The sequence below is a fragment of the Stegodyphus dumicola genome, chromosome 12, assembly GCF_044657685.1.
Source record: "Stegodyphus dumicola isolate Sdum_Otavi_A_Nest chromosome 12, ASM4465768v1".
In the NCBI taxonomy this organism is placed as follows: domain Eukaryota; kingdom Metazoa; phylum Arthropoda; class Arachnida; order Araneae; family Eresidae; genus Stegodyphus; species Stegodyphus dumicola.
The window spans coordinates 23,256,773-23,281,401 of record NC_140779.1 but is presented as its reverse complement, the minus strand read 5'-3'; the positions used below and the strand labels follow the sequence as shown (position 1 = coordinate 23,281,401).

At 28.4% G+C, this 24,629-nt stretch overlaps 1 protein-coding gene across 9 annotated transcripts in view; it reads right to left on the bottom strand.

The window, feature by feature from the left end:
- LOC118198476 (plexin-A2-like) overlaps nt 1-24,629 on the bottom strand; it is a 1,098,378-nt gene that overhangs the window by 16,818 nt on the left and 1,056,931 nt on the right. For all 9 annotated transcript variants that reach the window (XM_085827537.1, XM_085827540.1, XM_085827535.1 and 6 more), the window contains 8 exons: nt 7,552-7,801; nt 7,242-7,384; nt 6,129-6,259; nt 5,011-5,070; nt 4,646-4,723; nt 4,487-4,553; nt 2,175-2,321; nt 1,276-1,465 (listed from right to left, as the gene is read on the bottom strand). In XM_085827537.1, coding sequence (XP_085683663.1) covers nt 1,276-1,465; nt 2,175-2,321; nt 4,487-4,553; nt 4,646-4,723; nt 5,011-5,070; nt 6,129-6,259; nt 7,242-7,384; nt 7,552-7,801 — 1,066 coding nt within the window. The remainder of the gene's footprint in view (nt 1-1,275; nt 1,466-2,174; nt 2,322-4,486; nt 4,554-4,645; nt 4,724-5,010; nt 5,071-6,128; nt 6,260-7,241; nt 7,385-7,551; nt 7,802-24,629) is intronic.

Genomic DNA, 24,629 nt, shown 5'->3' with positions numbered 1-24,629 from the left:
TCAGTTTTCAAGATGGAATACTAACAGCAAATGTGGAATATATTGTAAATTTTTCAAAATGCTTCTTACCTACGGTTTAATAAACCAGAAACTAGTTTACAAAATTACTTAGCAGAATAAAAATTTAACAAAGAAAATTTAACAATACATATATGCTACATAATTGCTCGGTTTAAGACTGCATAAAAAATTCATAACCGTTTTATAATTTTTTAAGAGCAGTGCATCTCAAAAGTTTAAGAAACAGTATAATTTAGAATAAAATAGGATTGATTTATTTGTTGTAGGAAATGAATTTTACAAGTCGATATCCGAGTTCTACAAATTATACAGGTTAAACAAAACGTCTTTCTCTTACAAAACATTTTACTCAAAATAACCCTCAGAAAATAAAAATGTGAAATTTTTATCATTATGTAGGCTTTATAGTTGTAGTTTTCTTGCCATGTAGATGGTGGCACTATGGAGTAGTTAGCAGTGAAATGACATGAAGAAAGAAAAAAAAAATCTAAGTGTGTTTTGAAGTATCATGAAGCTAAATTGACCATCAATGGCAGTTAAGAAATTTATACAGATGAAATTCTCCAGATGTCAAGAACACCAGGAACAGGTATAAAATTTTTTTAAGAAATTGGAAGCATAAACCTTTTAAGATGTGGCAGGCCTACCGTGAATTGGTCATAAGTCATACCAAGGACTGAGACCATTACGCATTAGTTCAAAATACAAACATTTTATTCACAATACAAACATTTTACTAGTGCCACAAGAGCAAAAGTTGAAGAATTTGTAAGAACTGAAATACTGATCTAATACACTCTAAGCCAAAGAAGAGATAAACCTTAGAATTTACTAATGTAAGTACTGTTCTAGAAAAAAAATAACGTAGTTACCATTTCCTCCAAACCCACACATGCCTAATTATAACAGTTTTCACATAATAAATTTTGTAACCAGGAAAAGACCTTTTGTTCACCTTTACATTTTAGAATGTCTTCTACAGATTTTAAACATGTGTTATCATAAAAAAAGAAATCAATCTTAAAGTTGAAAGTTTATACAATCAACACTTTTTTAAAGGAATATTACAGAATTTTTTCCCTACTGTTGCATTTTAAGAGCACATATGCCCAACTTTGTTTTTAAAATAACAAAGCAAAAATATAACAGCCTATCAAGAAATTATTAATTGCAACTTTCAGAAGCACTTATGCACTACTGAAAATCTGATACTAATATCTTAAATCAGTGAACAAACAATTCATAAATACAAACCTAAATCTAATCCATCTTTGCTTGGCCTCTGTGAAAATTGTGTGTTCCTGTAAATAGCATCTAATGCTTTTTCTTTCACTTGAGATATTGTATCACAGTCCAAAACCTTCACTGGTGTCTCTATATTTTCACCGTGTGGTTCCAACCCTTGAGCATATGCTGTCTGAGAGGACATTGAAACATAGACAGTCTGTACAAATAAAGAAAACAGAAAAAGTAAAATGCATTGAAATATTATTCTTATTAATAATGGGGTACTCACCACTTAATTAAATATCTTATATTAGAAAATGTAATAACATGCAGCGAGAAAAAGTGAGAGTTAATTTTTTAACACTGATTGTATCACAATTTATTATTACATTTTAGTTAAAGCATAGGACAGTTTTCTGTTATATTTAGTTTAAAGTACTGCACATGTATATTATATATTTAACTAGGCCTGAAATCTGAAACATTGTGTACAGTAAAGCTTTTGATTGATTTCATGAGTTGACTTATGTTGTTAATTTTACTGCTCACTGTTATGGAAAGTTTCAGTTATGTAAAATAATTGACCCACCTATGTTTAATCTTTATTTAACATTATTTATTATTTAATTTAATTTTTTTTAATCTTATCAAATCCTAAAATTGTATATACAACTTTATTGTTGGATTTATTCTCAACTTTTTAATTATCACATTCTTATTCCCATGCAATTCATATCATAGCGAGTTTCACACATTTGCTTATTTGATTCGTTAGAGAATAAGGGACTTACTATTAATTTTATAACTTCTAAAGCAATGGTTAATGCATAAACTAAATATTAGTAATAAATTGCAATTTATGATATGTGAAAAATGTCTAATAATTAATGATTTTCATGTTATAATGATTAATTTTCACCACTTACCATACTCTTGTACTCAATGGATTGTCGAATGAGCTTCTCTTCAGACAGTGAATACCGAGCCTCACTAGTTACTGCATCCACAGGGCCTTTATCAACTTGTTGTTTAATAGCCCGATATAGCATGAATAGAGGCTCACCCGCACACTCCTATAGTTAAATATAAAATAAAATAAATATATAATTTCCAATTAACATAATATATTGACAAATTACTCATAATGTAACTCACAATATTAATACTTTTATATCAACTTTTCATAAGATACACACTGTTAATATCCATTAAAACAATTATAATTAAAATACACATAAGTTACAATTTTTATGATACCCTGGTTAATTTAAATAAAAATTAGCATCTAAGAAGTTTAAAAAAGACTCTTTATGGCTTATGCAGCTTTCAAAATCTAAGGAAATTTTTGACAGATAATTTTATTATCATACACCATTTCAGCTACAGTAAAAAATAGATCAAATTGAATTATTCATTTATAGGAAAATAAATGAAGGCTAACTATCAGAATTAGAATAAAGTCTAATTTTAATGAGAAACAGCATGGGGTAGAATCTATGACAGAAGCTAATTTATCCCCTGAGGACAAGAAAGAAGTTCTACTTAATGTTACAGTTTATTACTATGAGTATATGATAAACATATAGTAAAAGATACAAATACGGTCAAAAGTCGTTAATTCGGACACCCATAATTCGGAATGATCTATAATCCGGACCTCAAAACTAAAAACTTTCTGCGCACGCGCCGCGTTGACACATGCGCATAGGCGTTTACGTGTGCGCGTAAGACCTCTTACGACTGCGCATATGAGTGTGCGCAAGTGCAGAATACGTTTTCGCGTGCGCGTTTTATGTATAATGGACGTATAAGCTAAAATTATCTATTTCAGTTAATGTTGATGATTGCGTTGTTCCTTAATTTTCGAATTGGATCCGGCTTATTATTTTTTTGCAGACTGTAAGAGCAATTTTATAAAAGTAAGCTTAAACTTTCGATTATATCAAATAGAATTTCCGATATATATTTGTTAACATGTAAAGGATCTAAAGCGAAAGTATGTTTTGAAATCCGAAATCTGTTTATCAATTTAACGCTGCTCGGCGGGGGGCAACGCCGCGCGTAATGAATTGGAAGTTGATTTGTCAGCACTATCCTTATCTTGCGCAGATGTTTTCATTTGGCTTATAATTCCTTACCAAATGTAGTATTTCATCTCGATATGCTCCGTCTTTGATATGATTTAAAACAAGTTCCTCATCATTATAATTCGCTTCTGATAGCGAAGAAAAGTAACAGAGGTTGTTGAAAACGAAAAAATTTCGATTGACAAATTAGTCGGTGTTCTTGACACAGCAATTATAGGACTTGAACAGCAGAACTTTGTAATTGAACAAGAAATTATGTCTGTTTAATAGAATTAAAGAGAAAGTATTATCACATGAAACGAAGCAAAACTTAAAACAACTTACATTGAAAGAAATGTTTAATAAAGTAAACAAATAAATATTAAGCTTTTTCTTTTTGCAAATTTTGATACCCTTTAGATCATAATTGTTCTTTATTTCATAAATTACGGTTTCATATTTTTAATTTTAGAATTTCTGCATGCCATCTTATGAGATTTAAACTGATGATCTATAATCCGGAAAAATCGATAATCCGGAATCGCCGAAGTCCCGACGAGTCCGGATTAACGACTTTTGACTGTATAACATGATATTGTGTATCAATTGGTTAAAATAATTTCAGAAAGCACAATATTTGTCTATTCATGATGAAACTCTGAAATGGTAGCAACCAATGAAATTAAATAAAACATATGACAAAACTTTAGTATAGTTTTTATATTGCTGACTTAAAAACATCATACCTAGATCTCATCTAGTAAAGAATAATTAAACAGTAAAGAGTGAAAAAGCATTCATTTACAAAATTATGGACGGTTTTATGACTGGAAATAAGCAGGTAAAAGCAACTTAAAAAAATAATAATAATGAAAAATAAAAACCCACAGACAAAAATAAAAGAAAAAATATTAAATTTATTCATATAATACAATACAAAATGTAAGTTTAATCTCTTAAAAATTATAGTTTAAATGTAAGATTTAATACATGAATATTATGAAACACAAATATGAAACACACAAATATTATGAAAATTTATTTTCATAATATTTGTGCATTAAATATTATGAAATTTATGTGAATTTTTTAAATTAAAATTTTGAAATATTTGTGTGTTAAATATTATTAATATTTGTATTTAACTAGTAACAAAATTAATTTAGTCTCACCTTCAGGAACTTGAATAAAAGAAATGTAAACCATGCAGAGAGCATCTTTTCAGCCACAGATTCCGTCCTTTAAATAGTAATAATAATAATTATATATATATAAAGAAGTTCCATAAAAGACGGTATATTTTTCTTATTTGAAAATGCAAAACTGCATACCTTCTCAATAACAACTTCGGATGACTTTTACCTTCCATACATTTTTCAATAAGCTCAGCTAATAAAGTTTTCAGTATACTATAAAATAATTAAAATATATGTTAGTACCACAATAAATTTATAAGGTACAGAATTATACAATCAAATGTTACTACAGTTCCTCAATAATTTTTAAATCTGCACATGATAACATTTTGAAAATTAATATTTATGAAAAAGTTTATTAGCATTTAAAAAAAAAGGAAGAAATAAAGTAGAATTTTAAAATTAATAAAATATACATTGATTGGATTATTTAATTATGACAAAGCACACGACACATTGATTGGAAGACTTACAGGAAGAAACAGAAGAAAAATACTTACTCAGTGCAATATTCCATTTTCCCTTGCAAAGTGACCATGATCAAAGAGGCAACATTGACCCTATAAAATAATATATCATGCAGATTAAAAAAAAAAAGCAAATGCTGAAGCCATGAGAATAAAAATAGAATAGATCAATAGAGAGATATGTGCTTTTAATAACATTATTAGTTATTCCCATTTTTCTTAAAAAGTTTGATTATAACTTTATATGAATTTTAGAATTTTAGTCAGTATTTAAATATAGATTATATTAATTAAAATATAAATATCAAGATAAACAAACCATTTCATCTCTGTATCATTTTACAAATATTTAAATAAAGAAAATATTAAAACTCAGTCACAATTAAGATTCCAATATTTTGTCCATAATTTCCAGTAATTTGTCAAATCATGAATTTTTCAAGCAACAAATTCAAAAATGATGAATTATATTCCTTTTAGGCTATTTACTTCAAATTTTTTTAAACAGAACTCTATTCTGTTTGGTCTAAAGAAAGTATAATCTACTTTTAGAAACTTCTACCTCTTAACAAAAATTCTTACTTAAATATATATTATTTCCACTTCAACTTCTAAAACATGATGCTAACCAAGAAAATTTTTTATCTCCAAGCAATCTAATTGTGTGCACCTTCAGATAACAGAATTATACTTGTTAATTTTAAATAATACATTCATTCAAAAAAATTATTGAATTCTACGATAATATTTCTATGCTTCTAGTGATTAAAAAAATTATATTCTACATATGAAAATATGCTTAAAACAGGTCACATGGATTGTAAAGAAATGTGTGTAATCTTATTACAATTCCTTCTGCTCTTATTAATAATAAATACTTGTCATAAATTACTGAACATAAAATCGAATTCAAATATTATGTATAATATTAAAATTATACTAATCATGGAAAATAATGAAAATGATAAATAAAGAAACAGTTATTAACATCATTTTAGCCAGAACAGTTAAATTTTAATTATATATTAGTGATATTCATCATGCTAACCACATATGCCACTAGCATATTTTCTCACTATTTTATAGACTGTACTGCAAGGCAAATGCAGCTATTAATTAACTACGTATTTTATAAACAAAATTACACATACCTATCTCGCATGGAAAAATATCTATTTGATTCCAGTGTGCGAATAAATAATAGTAAAAATGTCTTATTCATAATTAATTGTCCAAAAAGACGCAGTCCCTTTTCTATATATGGTTTCTTAATGGGATCAATCTGAAATTAAAATAAAAATTTAATGAATTAAATAACGGCAAAGATACAGTATAGCACACAATTATCTATATATAACTAAAGAATGGTATATAATGCAACACATCACTTTCAAGTGAAAAGTAGAAGATAATCAGAAATTATAATAACTTTACTTGGCCATGAAACAGAAAAGTATAAACATGCATTTGATGCATGCAAATGCATGTCAGAGAATCTTGAAAATATCATTCCATCCACATAGATACACTCTTATGATAACCCTGAAAGGCATACATGTTATGTAGTAGCACATCATATGGAACTACCAAAATGTCATGATAGCTGGTAGTCTTCTCTGAGTTGTTTCCAATGGATAAGCAAATAGTTTCTCCTTCAAGTATACACAGAGGAAGTAATTCACAGATGCTAAATCTAGTAGATGGGATGGACCAAATCAAAACACTAAGTCCAGACAACTATGGAATAACACCCACAATAAAATCATAGTTGTGAAAGGCAATGCACTATCTTGTTGAAACAAATAACATACATTAGTTGACAACCCTACAATTCCTGATAGGAGGATATTTTACAATTTTTCCCCACTGAGTTTTCCAGAAAATGCATATCTGACACTTATCTTAAAATTGTATTGGCCAATAATGAAACATCTGCTTCTGCTGTAGTTTGTAATGCACAATACAAAGGTTTTTAGTAGACCAGTATCAGAAATTAAATTTACCGATGAAACCTCTGGGACGAAACTTTGCTTCACTCAACGTCACTAGGAGCTAAAGAACTTCAATCATCTTTAGAAGGATGTTAGAACATACAATATGTATGTGTTCCCTGTGTAAATGTTCCTAAACTTCTGATTGTACTTTATTAGTAACACTTTGTGAAAGTTTACAAGGACAGGAGTTCACTGAAATGTATAGTTTCCTTATAAATACTTCTAAATTTTCATGTCAAAAGGTTTTCAAAGTTTATTATATAAATTTACCTGCATATCTCTAAGTACTGAATGATCATCATTATTTGGTAACAGTACTTTCATTGCATAGGTTCTGTAATCCAAGAAAGGAATGCCACCTGTAGTTAGGTCACCTGTCAAATCTGTCATTTCTGTCTGAAGCTCAGCAAAGGCTAGGGAAAAAAATTATATAAATATAATGGTTTATAAAATGTTGCAATTAACAGGAAAGACTCACATTCTCCAAATTAATGGCTTCATTATAAATAAAAGCTTACACATGTAAAAACATGCCAGTTCCCAATAAAGAACTTATTTAATTTTATTATAGTTTGTTTACCCTCTTTGCATTCACTAGCAACACGAAGTTCTAAGACATCCATTTGCTCTTGCATGCTCTTCAATACTCGGCTGCTCTCTGTAGATTTACGGCGATAAGCGATCAAGATTATTATGACAATAACAACCAGAATACAAGCTCCAGTAATGACACCAATAATTACAGGTTTTGTTAATGTGCTATCTTGATTTGATGGTAGTTCATAGCTTAAACGGCCAATAGTAAACTTGAGATGGTCACCAACTTCAACCTGAAAGAAAATATTTTTATTATTGTAGAGAAAGACATAAATTATGGCAATATATTTACTTACAAAATTTTGTTAAGCAAAGTTTAGAAAAGACAGATGCAAAGATTTTATACACAGTATACTTTTTTTTATACAGAATATGTAAATGTTGTCGCAAATAAAACACCTACCTATCTTAATCGTAAAAAAATTTCATTAAATTTAATATTAAATACAATTTGATATTAACATTTTATGTGTCCAAAAAATTTATAACATCAATCTCACTGGCTTCACACATGTTCCTACAAAATACATGTGCTTGCATATTGTTTTGCAATCATGCACTTTTTGCCAAGAAACACTTTAAAAAAAATAATACACTATTTATTAGTATTTACAGTTGGAATGCTATGCAGTGTCTATATGACCACTAAAAAAGGTAACATATTATAAGCTTCATTTTCTGTATCAGCATTTTTCAATCAGTGATCCTAAAAGGTCTGCAAAGAAGACAAAAAATAAAATTCAAATTAACTGCATATATCACACATTGTTGAAAATTGTACAGTTTAAAAATTATGCATGGAAATCATCTACCACTTTATCTCCCATGATTGACATTTTACGAAATCTATTACCGATTATCCTACCTATGAATGTTTCTGAACACAGACCAGCTAATTAAGAATTGGTAGACTTATCTATCTCATTAATCTGCACACCAACATTTTTCTAAATTTTAAGTTAATAAGCTAAAGATTATCCAAACTCTAATAGCATTGAACTACTAAAAAATTTGCTTCCATTAATTTAATACCATTATTAAATTAATTTTAATTAATGGTATTTAAAAATATAAAAACTCCTTTTAAAAAGCACAAGAGTGAGGTGGTGCATAGAATATAAAAAGTTATAAAAATGGTCTCCACTTGAAAAACTTTTGAGAAATGCTATTGTATATTATTAACAAATTAATTAATTAATTAATATTAATGACAAATAATGCATTACAATTCAACTACATCTGAAGATCTGATATGACATTATCAGTGTTAAGAAAACTGTATTTTCAATTGAAACTTTATAGTGTTTTAATTTAACTACTTGATATAAAGTAAACTTTATATCATTTAAAAACACAGAAAAGTGTTTCACTGTTTCATAGTTAAATCAACTGTTTGACTTCGAACTATCTGAAAACTTTATTCGTAAAGCAATTGCATTTATATAAAAAAAAAAAAAAAAAAAAAAAAAAAATGTTCCCAACACTAGAATGAGTGTATGACAAAAATTGAAAAACTACATGCATAAAATATAGTGATTTTCTTAATGAAAGAAAATATCATTGAATTACACTATTTACTTAGATTTAAATGCACAAGAAGATTTTTTTTCCTGTAAAGCAATTTAAAAAATGGGTCTCAAACACTATCTGGAATCAAGCATATGAATATAATCAACAGCAATAAATTTCTTTCCTTGGTAAGAAATTAAAATTATAGTATAATCATTAAAACAAATTTTAAAAGCACTACACACATATAAATGATCAATAATAATGAAGTTTACAAAAAAATAATTAAAATAAAATTCCAAGAACTTCAGTTATTATTGTTCTTAAATATCAGTGATATATGTGTGTCTATGTGTATGTGAATATTTTTTTTATTCTTGAGGGAAAAAAAAAGGATATAGCTGAAAAGAAAATTTATAGTTTTTAACACTATTCATTCATAAGAATTATAAAACATTATATATTACATATTAGATACTGAATCTATCAGAGTGAAAATTAAAAAGTTTTTTATAAACTTTACAAGTGGATACAAAACCTGCAGCAATAAAGTGTTTTAAAACAACTCAATAATGAAATAAGATTCTGAATACATCTGAGAAAATGTTAAATTATATTAGGGGAAATACTCTAAGCTGAAGTATACACATTTTAAGCATGTAAATATTCTGAGTTAATACACGCTGAAATTAATAATCTTGGATTACCAATTCTTATCTTAACAGTAAACAAAATTACATTCATGAACACAAAATATAAAACTAACACAAGAATAAAATGCAACAAACTGAATATATCTAACACATTAAAAATCAAAGATCGCAGTAATTTTGAATACAACTTACCATACACAACATTGTTTCCTGATATCAAAGCCAAAATATCACATTCATTGAGCACTGAGCAACACATCAAATTATTATGCTAAAGACTACATTCAACACGACAAGTCCAAATTATAAAATCTCAAGCAATATAAAAACATATCAATATTCCATACAAAAATTTGCTTATTAAAGTACATTATTTTACATTACATCAATACTAACTTATATAAAAGTTACACATGATTTATTTTATCATGTGTTTATTTAACACATTGAAATATTTCTGGAGATGCTCTTTGTATTCTCTTGCAATTAATTATTAACAATAATAATTTTTACAGTAGTTTAAAGCAAATAACAGCTGGAAGAGAAAGCTTGCTCACATTTTTACACATTATATTATTAATTCAATGAAACTAATTTATATATTTCTCAAACAGCATATTCTTTCCTTTCAGAATACAACATTGCAAGCAGGATGAATTTTTACTTGACTAAATATTTATAATAGAATTTTTTAACAAAAGAATTTATTATTTAAATGAAATCATTCAATTTGCATGAAAGATTATTTTGCAATTTTGAGCAAACAAATTTTAGCACTTTATAATTATTGAATTTTTTAACAAAAGAATTTATTATTTAAATGAAATCATTCAATTTGCATGAAAGATTATTTTGCAATTTTGAGCAAACAAATTTTAGCACTTTATAGTTATTGAATTTTTTTATACATTTATTTATTTTTTATTATCACTTATTGCCAGTTTTAAAATTTCATATTATTTTTAATCAATGGGTAAACAAATGCCTTTTCTCTAACACTAAATAATAAAACAGTGTAGTAATGGTAATTTTCTGTAAACATACTAAAATTATATAACCAAATCAAATGGAAAATGAGAATATGTAAAAATCAACCAATAATCATCAACCAGATATTAATCGCATTCCTCTGCGTATATATTTGCCCTATTTCCTTTCTCTGTGTTTCTACTGGTTTGATGATTATCGGTTGATTTTTACATATTTATGAAGCATTTTAGATTTATTGGTTTTGAATTTCTTTCATGGCTTTGTGGATTTGGTTCTAAATTTCTTTCCTTTTGTCTATAATTGATTAATATTCAGCAGCATTTTTACAGAAATGATATTGGGATAATTTGTTTTAAAATAAAAATTTGTGACATTACATTTTAATTTGAAAGTTCTATATGATATCAAAAAAGTGTTTACTTAATGTTAAATGCTTCTAGGAGAAATAAATATGTAATAGCATATACAAAAAATAATATGTGTTAATACACAACCTGGAACAAGGAAAGCATGGCAGATGGCATTTCTGTGTTTGTATATATAGGTTACATGCATATAGACTGTTAAAGAAAGTTCCTACTGGCTTTTCTCATTAAACATGTTATGATATGTTGTATTTATTCATTTGTGCCAAGCTCCTATCAGAATTTTATGCTTTTAAATTATTTTCTGTTGTTTTATTATTTAAATACAGATATAACAGATTATCCCAATATCTTTTCCATATCATTCAGTAGTAATTAAATTCACACACGTATACTCGTATTTGACACTACAAATAATATACTTGCTCCCTGTGCCAACTTGGAAGTAGGTAGACAATATTCACCTGCTCCGCGTCTATATGCAAACTCCTACACAAGAGCGATACATTAGTTTCCATTAGCTCTACATAAGTCACTGAACAAGAATTTGAGCAGTTTGTTTATAACACATCCCAAGTGAATAAACGAAACAAATAAATAGAAATAAAATAAATGTCTTGCACTTTATATGTTATTTATTGCATCTATGTTTTGAGATATATAAATAATTGTTTCAGTATGCCAAGTTGTACTATTTAATCCCTTACTATATGCCAAACACATACACACTGCATGCATTTGTTACAGCAATAATTGTAACTCAGTGATTCAAGCAAGGTAATCAATCTCACAGCTGGCAAGTAAACTCAGTTTGCTAACTATGAGTATTTTCATAGATAGCAGAAAATGTGTTAATTATGAATACTAGAAATGTACTTCTTATTTCTCATTTTTTGCAAAATAAAGTAGAGAATTTTAAAAAACAAGTCTAGCACTAGGTTCTGTTAAAAAAAAATTCCTTGTAGATTAAAAAATACGATGAATAAAATATACTCTGTACTTTAATAAGTTAAATGAAAAATTTCCATCCTTTACAAGCAAAATTCATACAGATATTAAGAATCAACAGTTTCACTAATAAGTGCTGTTTATCCAAAATAAAACAGCATTTTCAGTTCGTATGCAATGAATACAGTTGGCACATCATTTAGTTCAGCAGCTGCAACCATTAGCACATACACACCACTTTGGGCAGATTTATTTGTAGTGGCTGCTACACCACGAAACATTTTTCTGTTTAAGAATAACTTCTTAATACTATATTTTAAAGAAAATTGTTTATTATATTTAAGACACTGATCTTTTTAAAACATTATTATTCTAATAATATTTTTTCCACCATTATCAAAAATTAAATTAATACAGTACAAAGTTCATAATCTGGACTCATCGGGACTTTGGCGATTCCGGATTAGGGGTTTTTCCAGATTATAGATCATCAATTTAAATCTGGTAAGATGGCATGCAGAAAATATACAATTAAAAATATGAAGTCGTAATTTATGAAATAAAGAACAATTATGATCTAAAGGGTATCAAAATTTACAAAAAAAAAAAAAAAAAAAGCTTAATATTTATTTGTTTACTTTATTAAACATTTCTTTCAATGTAAGTTGTTTAAGATGCTACCACAAAAAATTTCTTTTTCTTGTGTCATATATAAGTGGACTTTCCAATGCCATACTTCTCACATAATTTTGAGACGGATAGGCCTTTATCCATTTTTTGCAGCAATTCCACTTTTTGTTTAATGGACATCGAAACATGCTTTCATTTTGTAGATCCTTTGGCAGCTCCAGAAATGAAAACTCTTTTTGACTTTGAAACTCTTTTCGAATCAAGATTAGTTTTTATAAAATTGTTCTAACAGTCTGCAAAAAATATTAAGTCAGATCCAATTAGAAGATTAAGGAACAGCGCTATCCACAACATTAACTGAAATGCCTTAGGTAATTTTAGCCTAGCTTATACTGTCCATTATACATTAAACGTGCATGCGTAAACGCATATGCGCATGATGTGTTTACGCATGCGCACAACGTTTGTAGCTTTGAGGTCCAGATTATAGAACATTCCGGATTACGGACGTCTGGATTACAGACTTTGTACTTTATACAACATTAAACGTTCCTTGATAATTTGTTGGAATAGTAGTTCTTTTCTCACTATGTGCTGTTTAACATTTTGAATCTTCCATCTTTCCATTTTTCTCTCTGTTTAATTGGGTATTTTGTTTGTCTTTATTTGTTAGGTTTCGAGAATCATCTTCACCTGAGGTTAACAAATAAGTTTGTTTTAATCAATTGATAGAAACATTTGATGTCCTTTCCTTTAATTCTCACTGTACAATTTTTGCAGATTCAACTGCTTTGTTTCACTTAGGACAACTAATTCCTAAAATATTTTTTATTTGGTAAACAGACTGATAAAGTTAAATTATAATATTTATTTTGACAATTTATTACTACTTGGAGCTGACTTCATTGCTTATTTAGGTTTAAATTTTTTTTTATGATGGGAATTAAAATTATTTATTAAGGATTTTATTGAATATAAAAACATTTGAAGAATCTAATTCATCAGTTGGACATTACTGAAGCATAATTTTAGTAGAATCAAAATTAAAAGAATGATCAATAAAAATGTGTTAAAAAAGAATGATCAATAAAAATGTGATAAAAAATAATTCGCATTAAAAACTTTAACCTGAGACGTGTGTTTAAGAGAAAATTAAGAATACCCTTGGTTTGCCTGATGTATATTACACTAATGGAAGTTTTGTTATAGTAACCTCAATTTTCAGACAAAAAAAAAAAAAAAAAAAAAAAAAGAAGAAGAAGAAGGAGAGGGGGGGGGGGAGTTTTCAGATTTTATATTATGCCTAAAGGTACATTTTTTTAACGTTTTGTGTGTTACCTTTATTTATTAAATACCATGTTCTTTGCACTCAAACCATAAAATTCAATTCAACAGCAATATGGCAAAACAATTTTAAAATGAGCATATCTTTAGAATTTCCGATACACAGCCTTGCGCACTGGAGACACAAATGTGTGCCCCCCACAGTGTTGCCACTGCTCACTTTAAAAACATTGATTTTGTTAATCAAACACAAAATATGAAATTTATAATAAAACAGATTTAAAATTTCAAATTAGGGCTGCCCTTATTTGGTGGAAGATTACGTTATTCAAAATTTGATGGCTCTAGGTACTGTTGTTTTATCACAATGCAAGAAACATACATTTATGCAGATTCTTCATTATTTAATTTCTTTAAATATAACACAGGGCGACAATATTTGGTGGCAACAATTTGAAAAGTGAAAGACATTTATAGTGAACCAAAGCAAAATGTCAAAATGAAATTAATAGACCTTCTGAGCTTTGGGCTAAAAAAAAAAAAAAAACAGATGGAGGGGAAGAAACAAAACATATTTTAATAGTCTGCATAATAATGCAATTTTAAATCTACTTCCTATACAAAAAAGGTATCAGCATAATTACCTACATTTTAATTGAAAAACGATTTCCAACATAAATTTTAAAAATTTAAGAAAAAAATTGTAAAATGAAAATTACATATTTCTCTCGGATAGCTTTCCGCTGTTGTCCCCCGTCAAGAAATAACAGAATATATCAAAATCTGGTATATTCTGGCTGTTAAATTCTACACTGCTGTTAAATTTTGGAATCTTTTAGAAAGTTAATAAATTAAATTAAATTTATCTCAATACTTTTTAAAAAAATATTTTGCTTAAATTCTTAATTACACATAGAAAAAGAAAATCCTTCCTAGTAAAATGAAAGTTTAAAATAAATTAAAAATCGATAAGAACAAAAAAATTGTACAAAGATTATGCAAGAATAAATTTTATTACAAAGAGTACAATTTCATAAAAGAAAAAAAGTATCATGAACAGTAACACAGTCTGACTTGTGATTAAAAAACGCAGTGTTTATAGTAAGTCATATAGCCTATTCCAAACTTCAAATTGTCACCAACTTCAACCTACAGATATTACAATAAATGCAAGTAAGTAATCACAGCAAATGTTTTGAACTAAGCATATATATGATTAACCAAAAATCATAAATTGGCATTAAAATTCCACTGCAAATAAAATACAGATAAAACACGGGTGTCCAAAAGTATAATTTAAACACCTTTTAAAGAAGAAGGTTATTGAAAACAGCAGAAATATGCATGCATATCATCCACTAACATAAACAAATGTATGCACACAAACAAATTTTATTATTAGAGAAAATAAGCCATGACTACCACAGTTCAACTGCAGATAGAAAGAATATGTCTTACATCAGTTAATCCAAAGTGCTGGCAGCATTTGAAAGCAATCAATATGCTACCATTCTGAAATTACAAACCCTTGACTACTTCTAAACAGTGTCTTACATAATGTCAACAAAGCCATTCACCAGACAACTCATGCAATAATAATTGCTTCTGGACGAACTGCTTATTGGAAGCTTAAGAAACTACTCTGTGTATTGACATTCAGCAATCTGCCTCACATTCAGCCTGAAGTTCGTTGAATAAAATCTAAAGTATTATTAATATACTATACAGAACAAACTTCTTTAAACAATTTTATTAACGGGAAAACAGGATTGAAACAAATAATAAACAAAATTCCAATGAATGTTTATCTTTCAAAAAAATTAAAACGTACAGAAATTAAAGATAAGATGAAGAGGAAACATAGAGGACGCTACAACCTTCTATGTACAGTACTGTGCATTTACAGTGGAGTCAGGAGTATTGAAATTGAATGAATCCTATTGAGCATGTGTGATATACACCAATAAGGTGATCTGCATCCTGTTATCTCCCCATAGAGCCTTCTACACAATTCAGAAAGACAGAAATTAAGACAGTTCTACTTTAGAAGCATAATCATCAGTCAAGCAACTCATAGCCATGATTTTAGATGTTTATGCTACAAAATTCTCTCCGAAGAAAAATGAAAAAGACATTCTAGCATTCCTCTTTTTAAATGCATAATTGCTGCATAAAATACTCCCCCCCTCTTGTTAATGCCCATGAATAATTTTATTACACAAGCAGATAGTTTTGTTTCATTTTGCTCATGAAATACTTGCAATTATACAGATAATGCTTAACTTCTGGACACCAGTGTAATACTGAATTTACTTGTATAGCTCTAAGCAATATATTCTTTGAAATTACAGCAGTATAAAAGACAGAGGACAACATGGGCTGTAGCTGAAAAGAGCAAGCGAGCAAGTTGGCAGATATGAACAATGATAAATGCTTAGAAGCTGGATGCATATGAAATAAAAGTTTATTTCAAAAAGAATAAATTTCTACTACAAAATATCATCATTAAGCAACAATATCTCAAAAGTAATTTAAGTGAGAAGAGCAGTGTTCCAATAATATAGTTTTAAGATGGAAAAGCTTCTTATTTAAAAACTACTTCATATATAGATTATACTACTTCATATATAGATATTCATTAATAAATATCTGCTTCATATTTACAAACAGATGACGTCTCTAAATGTAGCACCCATCATTTATAACATGTATGTGAAAATATCAGAAACTTTTTCATCAGAATATGGGCAGAGAAGAAATAAGAAGCAGTAGGAAGAAGAAAAAGAGAAAAATGGGTTGTTGAATATACTGTAAATTAATACAATAGTCAAAATGTCCATCCTGTTTATATTATTACCTTTTAGACATGTTAGAATTTGTGCAAATGTTGAAATGTTATTTTATACTTGTTAATATGATTAAAAATTGAAAAGAAATTAACCACTTTACTAAACAGCATGAAATCACATTGTGATATGTATATATGAGTTAGAAGAAATCAAATGCCCATTAGCATGAAGAATCTGTATTTGTTTCTGAGGAATTCATCCCCACCCCAAAATTTAACCATCACATAATATTTCAAAATAGAATTTTATGTTGCATGTGCTCATATTCGTTTTTTTTTCCACTTATTATTAAAAGTTTTGTATGAGTATCACCCTGAATAAAAATTCAATTTATTCAATAGTTTATGAAAAATTAATTTTTGAAAATGTAAATCTCATTTTGGACACCAGTGTAATTGTGTAATAAGGTTGTGAATTAACAAGAAAATGTTACACATAGTTTTCAGAAGATTTCGAAAATGACTTTATAATTTAACAAAGATTAAGTGGCAACCATAAATTTGAAAAAAAAAAAAAAAAAAAAAAAAAAAGATTCAAAGAACTGTTATGTTGATTTTACAAAAACAGAAATAAATGTAAAGTTAAAAATGCATATTAAAAATGCATTTAGGCAAAAGCAAGCTTACATATCCAATACAATTATGCATTTTAAATTAGTTTTGTTTTGAATAAATAAACTGTGTGTTCTCTTCAAGAGCAAGCTTTGTAAATTGAGACATATGATCAACAGAGGTATATTTAAATGGTGGTGTTGTTCATAAATTAAATCATTGTATGGTGTTTATTCATCATTATTATTATTTTATTTTAATTTTCCTTTAAAAACATATATAGAACAGATGAATCAGAAGGGCATTGAAGAAGAGATAAATTAAGTAATTTGTGCATCTAAAAGTTATTTTGCACAACAGTGAATAAAGTGCAAAAACCAAATTATGTCATATGTTTTCATGAGAAACTGAATCGACAAGCGCATTAAGCATAAAAAAATTACTTAAATTCCAATTCAAATAATTTCTTTTTATCATGACTTCTTTTCAGCATTAGAAATCACAAATTCTATTAATACTTGTCAGAAAAAATGCATTATACTAATAAAAAATTTAAAATATAATTACAGTTTTAGCATATACTTTTCAAAATTCCCATTTCCAGATATTAAATTTGGTACAAAAAAGAAATACACAAAAGGCATATTAAAAAAATACTTGTCAAACATCTTTTGAGTTACAACATTTTGAAAAACTATAGACAAAATTACTGTCTTACAGACTTTTTTCCTTTCTTTAAGGGCATGCATGGTTCAGTATAATTCTTTACCTTAAATTGAAAGTTTCTCCTCTTTTAATTGGGATATCACTTAATACATATAACACACAACTTACACTAGAAACACAGCAACAGTGAAAAATGCATTAACATCTACAGTCTACCCAACTAACTGAGCCAGTTAGATGTTCTATTATACTATTTTCAGGGTAGTAAGTATTACATTACCCAATTAAACAGAATTTCATAAATCAAATAAATAACTAGAAGTATTGTTTCCTTATTGAAAGAATGCTTAAAACGCTATATAGAGAAGCAGTTTTCAAGATACAAGCAGTAAAAACCACTTACATTTCAATAGACACTTTCAGATACTTAAAGGTGTTTTACTTGTATCTTTTAAACATTAAAAATGACTGATATAACTTGCTTTTACCTTTTAATGTTAAAAGTAACATCACATTTCTACAAAATAATAAAAAAAATTATCATTTTTTTTTTCATTGTATTAGAAAATGCTTATAAAGAATGAAGTATTTTAAAATACTCAATAGAAATAGAAGTACGTCAAGTAATTTCTGCAAAAATTCAGAATCACAATTAATCATTGTTACTGCTTTTTCCCTTAATTTACCACTCTTTTATTAAAAGCATTTTTTTTTAAATATACCTATAAAATATCATTCATTAACACCATTCTTTTTTATATACATTTCTTTAAAATAAAATACTTTATACCCATAAATACCCATAAAATATCATTCATTAACACCATTCTTTTTTATATACATTTCTTTAAAATAAAATATTTTATACCCATAAATACCCATAAAATATCATTCATTAACAACATTCTTTTTTATATACATTTCTTTAAAATAAAACATTTTATTTTCCTTAGTATTTCAATATAATTTGTAATTCATTATTATTATTTATAGATGTAATCCTAAGATATTCCTATTTATAAGATCTTTAGTTACAGACATTATTTAGATATGTAATTTACAATTATTTATACATTTACTTTAATATGAAGCAGAGAAAATTCTGTTTAGATGTAAATGGCCATGTCATACAGAAAATGATAAAAAAATTTCCACTTGAATGTGATACACTTAAAACCAAGTTTATTAATAAAATTGATAATCAGCTCATAAATGATTCACTCAATATATATGGCTGAGGGACAGAAACATTGTGAAGCACTGAATACAGAAGCAGTTATAAACTGAATTATTCAGCTTGTAAAAAAAATGCACAAGAAAGTAAAGTGTATAAATTTTAAATTTATTGCAAATAAAATGTTAGCAAGCAGAAGAGAATGCTGATAAGCTTACATTTAAAATAAAGCAAGTAAGCTTATATTTAAAATAAAGCAAGTAAGCTTATATTTTAAAAAATAAAACAACCATTTACATGGACACAAATAATATAATTAAACAGACACACATAATGAGGAAAAATCAGCACTATTAAAATAAAGCTTATAAATATATGTGATAAAAAGATATTTAATTCTAACAATCTGCTTTCAAGCAATCTATTATCATCACTCTGGTTCTACATCCTAGTTAAAAAAAAATTCTATGGTACTGTCTACTTATTAGCAGGTTTTTTATCTATTTTCCACCTTAATTTTTGTTTTCAAAAGCTATGGTTTAGGAAGTTCAGAATTTAAAATCTTCTTTCCCCTATTTTAATTTTTGCACAATTTCCCTCAAGCAATTATTCTTTATCATGTTAAACAGATAGTTATACCAAACTGTATAGATACTTCCCAAAAATCAATGTATTGCAAAATCTAAATACCGTATTTGAAGGCATATAAGACGCACCGCACCCTTATTTAGAAGGCCACACACAAGGAAAAAAAATTTCAATAGTCCGAAACAATCATTGAATGCAATTACCAAACATACTTTTATTAAGAAAAATTAACAAACGGCAAGCTGTTTTGAACATGATATGTAAATTTCAATAATGAATAAATGAATGAACGGCAAGCAATCAAACATAATACAAAATAAAGCAGAAACAATGCATAAACATGCAGAAACATGCACTTAGGCATAGTTTAACACTCCTAGTTTATACTGAATTGTATAGCTTAATCTATTGTTTCTTGTAGTCATATTTTCCAGGGTATTTTTTTAAAACAAATAGTTTTAAACACCAATACCAACACGTTTATACAGAGTAGCACTGATACCAACACGTGTGTCGGCCGAGTCAAAGAAAGTCTACGTAAAGAAGGAAAGGCTCCATACACGTAATGTGACCGTCGAACCTGTTCGAACTTCGACCTTTGGCGCTTTTTGGCGACAGATATTTCACGCATGCGCAAAATAATTATGGAAGATGTAGAGAAAGTTATGTGTGTCTAGACCTTTATTCGAGCTAAAAATAGCATTCAGTATTGAAAGTTAACCTGTGTCCTTCATGTATAAGACACAGGTAACTTTTTTGAGACCAAATTTAGGAAAAAAAGTGCGTCTTATATGCCGTCAAATACGGTAATACACATTATTAGTTGATATCACCTTTGATTATTTATGTATTTGACAAATGTTTGTAACATCAAAATAATGCATCAATATATAAACACTTCCTGAAGGTATTTTCTGGTTGCTCCTCCTAAGAATGAAAACCAACAATCACTTCTATCTAGCAAAATTACCATTTTATTTACTTGATCTCAAATTTAATTTCTGGTTAACTAAATTAAAACTGAATGTAAAAAATATCAGACAAATGCTTTGACAACTTAAAAATATCTTTGATATACACTTTTTAATTTTTTGTTCTCCAAACTCTACAGGGCATATTTATATACAGTCAAATACCGAAAATCCTCAAATTCCTGAAATCTGCGTTGCCTCTCAAAATATAAACATTTAGTTTATAGGTTCCGGGAACCGCAACATGGAGTACGAAATATCGAAGAAAAAATACTTACTGGATAATAATGTCATAACTACCGAATAATAATGAGTCATAATGGAAATACCAAATTATTGACATCATGATAAGAGTTTTTTTCCCTCCAATCTGCATCGAGGTAAAAAAAACAGATGATTAACTCAACTCTTCTTTCAAGTTCACGCTTCACGTTGTTGTACTTTCTGAGCTTTTATTTCATGAGATTGTTTAGTAATGTCGTTTTTTTATCCGGATATTTTGTGGATATATTAAAAATATTTTTAATTTCAGTGCTTTTTAATACAATGACAGATGAGAAACGCACTCATTTTACTGCTTGCGACGTTGAAAAACGTAAGCGCGTTGCACTGACGGTAATGAAAAAAGTGGAAATTCTGCTAAAGATGGAGGCAGGTGCTACTGCTCTTTATAGAAGATTCGTATAGAATTGCCACAGGGACTGTGTATGATATATGGAACAATAAAGAAAAGCTGTTGAAATTTTACAGCAACAGTGATTCTAACATCGGAATCCGAAACCGGAAATCTTTACATAGGCAAAATCAGCAAACCTCGATTTTGTCTTGTACGAGTGGTTCCTGCAATGGCGGAGTACCTACTTCAGGCCTGCGCCAAGCCTAACCTGTACTCCTGAGAGAAAAGGGGAAGCAGATTCCTGCTGATTTAAAAATAGAGGAGCCTAATGTAAATGAACAATATAATATAATCAGTTTATATATGCAATAATAATTTAATGCATATAATTAATTAGTGTATCAATGTATATAATAATTTAATTAAATGTATCTAATACGTCTTATTTATTTTGGACTTTTAGTCTGAATATTATCTTTTCTGTCCTGACATTCGCAAAATCCTAAAATCCGCACAACCTCTGGTCCCAAGCTAAAGATTAATTACATGTCCCAAGCTGCAGATTTCTGGACTTTTACTGTATAAACTTTAATTTAAGATAGAATATATCTTAACACTTAAATAGTCCTCTTACAAGGAAAAAAGGTTAGTTACCAATTACCAATATTTTAGTATGTTGCTTTTTAAAGGGACGTTTTAGTCAGGTTAATATAAAATTTCATGTCCCCCCCCCAAAAAAAAACAGATGTGGCCAGCACATGACTTCCTACCAATTATATGTTTTAAACAGCAGTGAGCTATTTAAAATATGAAGTGTAACACGAAGTGGTTGATCATTTGAAAATTAAATCTAATTTGTTTAGAAAATTTATGGTTCAATGATAATTATACACACTACTCATTTTTTATTACTCTATTCCATAAAGATGGAGGCAGGTGCTACTGCTCTTTATAGAAGATTCGTATAGAATTGCCACAGGGACTGTGTATGATATATGGAACAATAAAGAAAAGCTGTTCAAATTTTACAGCAACAGTGATTCTAACATCGGAATCCGAAACCGGAAATCTTTACATAGGCAAAATCAGCAAACCTCGATTTTGTCTTGTACGAGTGGTTCCTGCAATGGCGGAGTACCTACTTCAGGCCTGCGCCAAGCCTAACCTGTACTCCTGAGAGAAAAGGGGAAGCAGATTCCTGCTGATTTAAAAATAGAGGAGCCTAATGTAAATGAACAATATAATATAATCAGTTTATATATGCAATAATAATTTAATGCATATAATTAATTAGTGTATCAATGTATATAATAATTTAATTAAATGTATCTAATACGTCTTATTTATTTTGGACTTTTAGTCTGAATATTATCTTTTCTGTCCTGACATTCGCAAAATCCTAAAATCCGCACAACCTCTGGTCCCAAGCTAAAGATTAATTACATGTCCCAAGCTGCAGATTTCTGGACTTTTACTGTATAAACTTTAATTTAAGATAGAATATATCTTAACACTTAAATAGTCCTCTTACAAGGAAAAAAGGTTAGTTACCAATTACCAATATTTTAGTATGTTGCTTTTTAAAGGGACGTTTTAGTCAGGTTAATATAAAATTTCATGTCCCCCCCCCAAAAAAAAAACAGATGTGGCCAGCACATGACTTCCTACCAATTATATGTTTTAAACAGCAGTGAGCTATTTAAAATATGAAGTGTAACACGAAGTGGTTGATCATTTGAAAATTAAATCTAATTTGTTTAGAAAATTTATGGTTCAATGATAATTATACACACTACTCATTTTTTATTACTCTATTCCATAAAGATGGAGGCAGGTGCTACTGCTCTTTATAGAAGATTCGTATAGAATTGCCACAGGGACTGTGTATGATATATGGAACAATAAAGAAAAGCTGTTGAAATTTTACAGCAACAGTGATTCTAACATCGGAATCCGAAACCGGAAATCTTTACATAGGCAAAATCAGCAAACCTCGATTTTGTCTTGTACGAGTGGTTCCTGCAATGGCGGAGTACCTACTTCAGGCCTGCGCCAAGCCTAACCTGTACTCCTGAGAGAAAAGGGGAAGCAGATTCCTGCTGATTTAAAAATAGAGGAGCCTAATGTAAATGAACAATATAATATAATCAGTTTATATATGCAATAATAATTTAATGCATATAATTAATTAGTGTATCAATGTATATAATAATTTAATTAAATGTATCTAATACGTCTTATTTATTTTGGACTTTTAGTCTGAATATTATCTTTTCTGTCCTGACATTCGCAAAATCCTAAAATCCGCACAACCTCTGGTCCCAAGCTAAAGATTAATTACATGTCCCAAGCTGCAGATTTCTGGACTTTTACTGTATAAACTTTAATTTAAGATAGAATATATCTTAACACTTAAATAGTCCTCTTACAAGGAAAAAAGGTTAGTTACCAATTACCAATATTTTAGTATGTTGCTTCTTAAAGGGACGTTTTAGTCAGGTTAATATAAAATTTCATGTCCCCCCCCCAAAAAAAAACAGATGTGGCCAGCACATGACTTCCTACCAATTATATGTTTTAAACAGCAGTGAGCTATTTAAAATATGAAGTGTAACACGAAGTGGTTGATCATTTGAAAATTAAATCTAATTTGTTTAGAAAATTTATGGTTCAATGATAATTATACACACTACTCATTTTTTATTACTCTATTCCATAAAGATGGAGGCAGGTGCTACTGCTCTTTATAGAAGATTCGTATAGAATTGCCACAGGGACTGTGTATGATATATGGAACAATAAAGAAAAGCTGTTCAAATTTTACAGCAACAGTGATTCTAACATCGGAATCCGAAACCGGAAATCTTTACATAGGCAAAATCAGCAAACCTCGATTTTGTCTTGTACGAGTGGTTCCTGCAATGGCGGAGTACCTACTTCAGGCCTGCGCCAAGCCTAACCTGTACTCCTGAGAGAAAAGGGGAAGCAGATTCCTGCTGATTTAAAAATAGAGGAGCCTAATGTAAATGAACAATATAATATAATCAGTTTATATATGCAATAATAATTTAATGCATATAATTAATTAGTGTATCAATGTATATAATAATTTAATTAAATGTATCTAATACGTCTTATTTATTTTGGACTTTTAGTCTGAATATTATCTTTTCTGTCCTGACATTCGCAAAATCCTAAAATCCGCACAACCTCTGGTCCCAAGCTAAAGATTAATTACATGTCCCAAGCTGCAGATTTCTGGACTTT